Source organism: Enhydra lutris, unplaced genomic scaffold (assembly GCF_002288905.1).
Source record: "Enhydra lutris kenyoni isolate GAN:26980312 unplaced genomic scaffold, ASM228890v2 scaffoldscaffold3, whole genome shotgun sequence".
Lineage (NCBI taxonomy): Eukaryota > Metazoa > Chordata > Mammalia > Carnivora > Mustelidae > Enhydra > Enhydra lutris.
The window spans coordinates 59392168-59400870 of NW_019154087.1; the positions used below are offsets into that span (position 1 = coordinate 59392168).

The 8703-nt window shown below is 38.4% G+C and overlaps 1 protein-coding gene across 1 annotated transcript in view; it reads left to right on the forward strand.

The window, feature by feature from the left end:
* The window catches only part of LOC111152959 (annexin A10), a 75633-nt gene that overhangs the window by 47985 nt on the left and 18945 nt on the right, over nt 1–8703 (forward strand). The window contains exons 5-6 of the mRNA XM_022511721.1: nt 5043–5133; nt 6208–6287. Coding sequence (XP_022367429.1) covers nt 5043–5133; nt 6208–6287 — 171 coding nt within the window. The remainder of the gene's footprint in view (nt 1–5042; nt 5134–6207; nt 6288–8703) is intronic.

Here is an 8703-nt window from a genome sequence, read left to right on the forward strand (position 1 = left end):
AGATTTTAGTTCTTTTATTTCTCCAGAAAGGGCTTTTATCTCTCTGGAGAGGGTTTCTCTAATATCTTCCATGCCTTTTTCGAGCCCGGCTAGAACCTTGAGAATCGTCATTCTGAACTCTAGATCTGACATATTACCAACGTCTGTATTGATTAGGTCCCTAGCCTTTGGTACTGCCTCTTGTTCTTTTTTTGTGGTGAATTTTTCCGCCTTGTCATTTTGTCCAGATAAGAGTATATGAAGGAGCAAGTGAAATACTAAAAGGGTGGCAACAACCCCAGGAAAATATGCTTTAGCCAAATCAGAAGAGATCCCAAATCGTGAGGGGGGAGAAAGGGGATAAAAAGAGGTTCAGAAAGAAGAAAAAAGAAAAAAAAAGAAAAAAAAAGAAACAATTAAAAAAAGAAAACCAATAAATAAAAAATATAAAAAGGAAAAAATATATATATATATATTAGATAAACTAGTTTAAAAACGTTAAAAAAGGAAAGGGTAAAAGTTAAAAAAATTTAGCAGAAGAAGAAAAATAAATTGGAAAAGAAAAAAAATTAAATTAACTGCAAGGCTAAAGAATCATGGGGAGAAAGCCATGAGTTCCGTGCTTTGCTTTCTCCTCCTTTGGAATTCCGCTGCTCTCCTTGGTATTGAAACTGCACTCCTTGGTAGGTGAACTTGGTCCTGGTTGGGCTTCTTGTTGATCTTCTGGGGGAGGGGCCGGTTGTAGTGATTCTCAAGTGTCTTTGCCCCGGGCGGAGTTGCACCGCCCTTACCAGGGGCCGGGCTGAGTAATCCGCTCGGGTTTGCTTTCGGGAGCTTTTGTTCCCTGAGCGCTTTCCGTAGAGTTCCGGAGGACGGGAATGAAGATGGTGGCCTCCCGGTCTCCGGCCTGGAGGAGCCGAGAGCCCGGGGCCCCACTCCTCAGTGTGCCCTCAGAGAACAGCGCTGATTTACTCCTGTCACCCTGCCTCTGGCCGCGCTCCGAGCTGACCGAGCCTGCGACCGGTTCAAGGTAACCCTGAGCTTAGAGCTCACTCCTCGGCTCTGTCTCTGTAGCCGGCTTCCCTGTTCTAATACCTGTAAGCTCTGCGACACTCAGACACCCCCGATCCTTCTGTGACCCTGCGGGACCTGAGGCCACGCTGACCCTGCGTGGGCTTCACCCCGGTTAAGCCTCTGGAGCAATGTCCCTCAGCGGAACAGACTTTTAAAAGTCCCGATTTTGTGCTCCATTGCTCCGCCGCTTGCCGGGAGCCGGCCCCTCCCCCCGCGGTCTATCTTCCCATCGCTTTGGATTCACTTCTCCGCCAGTCCTACCTTTCAGAAAGTGGTTGATTTTCTGTTTCTAGAGTTGCTGTTCTTCTTCCCTTCGATCTCCCGTTGGATTTGTAGGTGTTTGCAATCTTTAGATAAGCTATCTAGCTGATCTCCCGCTACCTGAAGTAGTCTCAGCCTGCTACTTCTCCGCCATCTTGACCCAGAGTCCTCAGCCTGCTACTTCTCTGCCATCTTGACCCAGAGTCCGCCATCTTGACCCAGACATTTAAAGAAGAATTAATTCCTATTCTCCTGAAACTCTTCCAAAAAATAGAAATGGAAGGTAAACTTCCAAAATCATTTTATGAGGCCAGCATTACCTTGATCCTAAAACCAGACAAAGACCCCATCAAAAAGGAGAATTACAGACAAATATACTTGTTGAACATGGATGCAAAAATTCTCACCAAAATACTAGCCAATAGCATCCAACAGTACATTAAAAGGATTATTCACCATGACCTAGTGGGATTTATTCCTGGGCTGCAAGTTTGGTTCAACATCTGCAAAATAATCAATGTGATACAATACATTAATAAAAGAAAAACAAGAACAATATGATACTCTCAATAGATGCAGAAAAAGCATTTGACAAAGTAAAGCATCCTTTTTTTTTTTTTTAAAGATTTTTTATTTATTTTTTTGACAGACAGAGATCACAAGTAGGCAGAGAGGCAGGCAGAGAGAGAGAAAGGAGGAAACAGGCTCCCTGCTGAGCAGAGAGACCAATGTGGGGCTCGATCCGAGGACCCCGGGATCATGACCTGAGCCAAAGGCATAGGCTTTAACCCACTGAGCCACCCAGGCGCCCCATTGCATCCTTTCTTGATCAAAACTCTTCAGAGTGTAGGGATAGAGGGCACATACCTCAATATCATCAAAGCCATCTATGAAAAACCCACAACGAATATCATTCTCAGTGGAAAAACTGAGAGCTTTTCCCCTAAGGTCAGGAACACGGCAGGGCTATCCACTATGATCACTGCTATTCAACATAGTACTAGAAGTCCTAGCCTCAGCCATCAGACAACAAAAAGAAATAAAAGGCATCCAAATCGGCAAGGAAGAAGTCAAACTCTCACTCTTTGCAGATGATATGATACTTTATGTGGAAAACCCAAAAGACTCCATGTCAAAACTGCTAGAACTCATACATAAACTCAGTGAAGTGTCAGGATATAAAATCAATGCACAAAAATCAGTTTAATTTCAATATACCAAAAGCAAGACAGAAGAAAGAAATTAAGGAGTCAATCCCATTTACAATTGCACCCAAAACCATAAGATACATAGGAATAAACTTAACCAAAGAGGCAAAGAATCTGTACTCAGAAAACTAAAGTACTCATGAAAAAAATTGAGGAAGACACAAAGAAATGGAAAAACGTTCCATGCTCCTGGATTGGAAGAACAAATATTGTGAAAATGTTTATGCTACCTAAAACAATCTACACATTTAATGCAATCTTTATCAAAATAACATCATTTTTCTTCAAAGAAATGGAACAAGTAATCCTAAAATTTATATGGAACCAGAAAAGACCCCAAAGAGCCAGAGGAATATTGAAAAAGAAAACAAAAGTTGGCAGCATCACAATTCCACCTCAACCTCTATTACAAAGCTGTAATCATCAAAACAGTATATGGCAGAAAAACAGACACATAGATCAATGGAACAGAATAGAGAACCCAGAAATGGACCCTCAGGTCTATGGTCAACTAATCTTCAACGATGCAGGAAAGAATCTCCAATGGAAAAAAGACAGTCTCTTCAACAAATGATGTTGGGAACATTGGACAGCCACGCGCCGAAGAATGAAACTGGACCATTTCCTTACACCACACAAAAAGAGACTCAAAATGGATGAAAGAACTCCATATGAAACAGGAATCCATCAAATTCCTTGAGGAGAACACAGGCAGCAACCTCTTCGACCTCAGCCTCAGCAACTTCTTCTTAGAAACATGACCAAAGACAAGGAAAGCAAGGGCAAAAATGAACTATTGGGATTTCATCAAGACGAAAAGCTTTCACACAGCAGAGGAAATGGTCAACAGAACCAAAAGACAACTGAAAGAATGGGAGAAGATATTTGCAAATGACACATCAGATAAAGGGCTAGTATCCAAAATCTATAAAGACCTTATCAAACTCAACACCCACAGAACAAATAATCCAATCACAAAATGTGCAGAAGACATGGATATACATTTCTGCAAAGAAGACATCCAGATGGCCAACAGACACATTAAAAAGTGCTCAACATCACTCAGCATCAGGGAAATGCAAATCAAAATCATAGTGAGATACCACTTCACACCAGTCAGAACGGCTAAAATTAACAAGTCAGGAGAGGACAAATGTTGGTGATGATGTGGAGAAAGGAGAACTCTCCTACACCGTTGGTGAGAATGCAAGCTGGTGCAGCCACTCTGGAAAACAGTATGGAGGTTCCTCAAAAAGTTGAATATAGAGCTACCCTACAACCCAGCAATCACACTACCAGGTATTTACTCTAAAAATACAAATGTAGTGATCCAAAGGGGCACATGCATCCCAATGTTTATAGCAGCAATGTCCGCAATAGCCAAACTATGGAAAGAGACTAGATGTCCATCAACAGAAGAATGCATAAAGAAGATGTGAGACACACACACACACACACACACACACACACAGGAACACTATGCAGCCATCAAAAAATGGAATCTTTCCATTTGCAATGACATGGATGGAGCTAGAGGGCATTATGCTAAGTGAAATGAGTCAATAAGAGAGAGACAATTAACATATGATCTCTCTGATACAAGGAATTTAAGTAGCAGGGCGGGTGTTCATGGGGGGTAGGGAGAGAAAAAAATGGAACAAGATGGGGTCGGGAGGGAGACAAACCATAAGAGACTCTTAATCTCATGAAACAAACTGAGGGTTGCTGGGGGGTGGGGGGTAGGGATAGGGTGTCTGGGTTATGGACATTGGGGAGGGTATGTGCTATAGTGAGTGCTATGAAATCTGTAAGACTGATAATTCACAGGCCTGTACCCCTGGGGCAAATAATACATTATATGTTAATATTAAAAAATTCACATTTAGGGAGAGGCAGGGAGCGGGCCCTGAAATATCTTTAGAAAACTCGGAGACCCTGATTCTAATTTCAATTTTCCAAAGACTAATATTCTAGCAGAAGGAAAAAAAAAAAAAGATGAGCGTCATGAGCCTTATTCAAATATCTTTTACCATTTTATTTAGAAATGTCCATGTTGTTTTATTCTAAATGAAGGAACAGAGTTTTAGTAAATAGTATCAGGGCGCCTGGGTGGCTCAGTGGGTTAAGCCTCTGCCTTTGGCTCAGGTCATGATCTTAGGGTCCTGGGGTAGAGTTCTGCCTCAGGCTCTCTGCTGAACAGGGAGCCTGCATCCCCCTCTCTCTCTGCCTACTTGTGATCTCTGTCTGTCAAGCAAATAAACAAAATCTTTAAAAAAAAAAAAAAAAGAAAGAAAAAGAAAAAGAAAAAGAAAGAAAGAAAATAGTATCTTCCGAGGTTCAAGTGACTAGTAAATAGCAGAGCCAGAACTAAACTGGGACTATCTTTATCCCAAATACATTTTCTTTCTCTTCTGTCGCCTCTCAGAATACCAGGAATGTTGTAAATCCTTATTATATGTAAGATGCACTATTATTCCCAGCACAACTGCCTTTATATTTCTCCATTTCTTTGTATTACAGGGAGCAGGCACTGAAGAAAATTGTCTCATTGATATTTTAGCTTCAAGAACAAATGGAGAAATTTTCCAAATGCGAGAAGCCTACTGTTTGCGTAAGAAACTATATTTTACACACATATAAACTTCATATTTCTCAAATAACACACAAAATATTTTACACACATATAAACTTTATATTTTTCAAATAACACACAAAATATTTCAGTTTATGTGTTTTTAAATTTTTTCTAAGACACTTTTATGTTTGAAATATCACTCACTCGAGACCAATTAACTCAGTAAGTTAAATTGATGATTAGGTTATCAAAACTGAAACAATTCTCTAGACAATCAAGTTAAGCAAAGTTTCCAGGAAAGTAATTGCAAGTTTCTATGAGGTGAGTGTTTATATTAATGTAGGCAAATTAGCAGCACCGAGCTTCAGGAGCATTTTATTTCTGACCCAGGAGAGACCAGGTAATATAGAAAAAACAGAGCAAAGGACAATAACCGCTCAGCAAATTCGACAAATATGGGTAACTACTTCACTTTAAATCTCCTAATCACTGTGATCTATCTTAAAATCTGATTTTTACATATTTTAAAAGTAGAAAAGTTAACTATCTTCATTTTCAAAAAAGTTTAAAGCCTTAAGCGGCTTTGCAGTGTGTATTACCTCTCACCGAATGTCAAGAAACTATTCTAGACAGTTAGCCCTGTTGCATTTGAACAAGAACAATGGGAATTTCCCAAAGGGAATGAAGTAAGAACCTTCGTGTAAAATATTAAAAGGAGACAAAGCACTTGGGGAAAGTGCTGGGATGGGTAGCAGTCTATGGAAATAGAATGCAGAATTTCAAATTTTGAGAATTAGAGAACTTGAAATGACTCTCCGTGCTGTTTTTCAATTTTGGAATAAAGATAATAGCTTTTTAAGAAAGAAGACTTATCCTATGTTACTGTTAGGTGTCCACATGTCTTTGGTGAAATCTTTAGGAGATTGACTTCTTCTGAGTAGAAGGCAGTAAGTGACAAAGGAATGTCAATAGCTTGTATTTCCTGTGCTTCCCACTCACAACTGGGGAAATAATATTAACTTATCCAAAGTATGTTGATATGTGATTCTTTAGTAAATCTCACCTTTAACATGGAAGTTTTTTTTATTTTGTTTTGTTTTGTTTTACTAGAATACAGCAGCAACCTTCAAGAAGACATTTACTCAGAAACCTCAGGACACTTCAGAGATACACTCATGAATCTGGCCCAGGTATGAAATTCAAAAATCCATGTCATTTTGCATTACTAAGAAAACATATGTTTCATTTTCAAAAACTAGGACAGAAAACTCCAGTTTAACAGTAAATTCTGTATAATAATATTTACTGAATACCAGCTAACTACCGAACGCTATAATAGAAACTTGCCTTGGATATAGAAACAAATGAATATGAATAATACACCAGTTCTATTCTAAAAAAATCTACTATATATAAGATGATGATGATTACAGAAATATACATAAATAATTATATATTATAAGGAAGTTAAAAGATTAAATTATTTTAAAAGATTAGAAATTAGAATTCTATTTTTTAAAACTACTAAAAAGGTAGGGTGCATACTAGCTCCTGAGATCCTAGTATGGCCTAGTACCATGGGAGGAGAGAACTACAAAATGCTGTAATATAAATATTCTTAGAAACATTTTAGAAAAAAAAACACAGAGAATCGGGGTCCTGGGTGTCTCAGTTGGTTAAGCGACGGCCTTCAGCTCTCATCATGATCCCAGGATCCTGGGATTGATCCCCACATGGAGCTTCCTGCTCAGCAGGAAGCCTGCTTCTCCCTCTGCCTCCCCCTCCCCCTGCTTGTGCTCTATCTCTCTTTCAAATAAATATAGAAAATCTTTAAAAAAAAAAAAAAAACAGAAAATCAAAACTATTAGGTTCTAGCTTTCTGTCTAAAGAACTAATAAGTAGAAATCCAGAATTTGAACTGACCTATAGACTCCCAAGTGGCAGCATATGATCCTCAGCACTGCCTCTGAAAATTCTGCGGGGCCATACCTTACCAAACATAAACAATGAATTCTGGAACACTGCAAAGAAATTTTTAAAAAATAACAATTTTTTAAAAAGTCTGAGTGAATAAAGTTCAATGCTTGCTGAAGTAAGAGGCTTCATATACAATGGGTTTGTACCAAGGTTCTGGAGAGTGAGCGTCATTTGCACATCTGGAGAGGAGGAGGGAAGGTGGTTCCGGGTGAATGGAGAGGTCCCGCATGAGCATACTGGCTGGCTCGAATGACTCCTGCTGAATAGGAAAAATTTGTCTGATTAAATTGCTGGCTGAGATGCCAGGCTGACAAGGTTCTTGTAAGCAGTAGAGAACCACAGGGACATATTTTTGGCAGCATGTGAGATGATGGGGAAGATTTTATCTATTATCATCTCTGTGTAAGCAGGAAAAAAAAATTAAGTTGCATATGTCATGATAATTTACTACAACAAACAGAAACTTACAGCGAGAGCCTCACTTATGACTTAATTTAAGAGAATCTGACTTATTAAAAATAAAACTAGCTTCCCCTTCTTATCATCTTTAAGTATTAATTCCATTCTCTTTGAGTTCATACTGATCAAATCAAACAGATGTACCCCGAATATATGCTGAAGTGAGACAAGAAACAATGAGAAGTCTCAGCAGGAGGCAAGGAACATGTATTTAGGCAAGAAAAAGCTATTAACAATTCCTCTCTTTTATGACTCAGATTGTCTTACTGGCCATCTTCCAGCAGGAAGCAAAGTTAGAATTCTTGATATTCCAGCTAAGATTAAAGAATAAAAAGAAAGAAGGAAGCATTCAGTTTAGGGAAAAAATACAGAATACTGGGTGTGGTGCATAAACAACGAATGCTGGAACACTGAAAAGAAATAAAATAAAGTAAAAATAAAATAAAATGGGGGGGGGAATATTCCCCAGCTTTTCAGGAAAATAGACCCACAGCCATATGCTGATTTTTTCCCAAAATTACAAATTCAAGTAATTTTTAAAGATTTTACTTATTTATTTGATGAGGGGTACACAAATGGGAGTGGGAGAGGGAGAAGCAGGAGTCTCTGACAAGCAGAGAGCTCAATGTGGGGTTCAATCCCAGGACCCTGAGATTATGACCCGAGCTGAAGGCAGAAACTTTAGGATTGAGCCACCCAGGCACCCCTACAAATTCAAATATTTACAGAGATTTCTATTTTTTTAATTCTATAACAAAACAAAGTTTTTTAAACTTTTCTGAAGTTAAAGTATTGTATTACTACACACAAGAGAGATAAAAATTAAGAATTGATTCTACCTTGTCTAGAACTAGTATACAAAAGTACAAAACTAGTATACAAAAACTAGTATACAAAAGTAGTTAAAGTGAGAGCAACACTATTATTAAAGAATTTCTCCTTTAAGGTTTCAATAGCAGTGAATTACTGCTTCGTTTTCCTTCTTTTCTTGTTATGTTATTTTGCTGTCTTCCTCATTCAGGGTGGATTAACATGTCTATCAAACACAGGTGGTATGGTTTCCTTTAATATGTATTTGTTGTGATTAAAAACTTCATTGTTGTACTTCACACATATTTTTTTTTTTTTTTTTTAAAGATTTTATTTATTTATTTGACAGAGAGATCACAA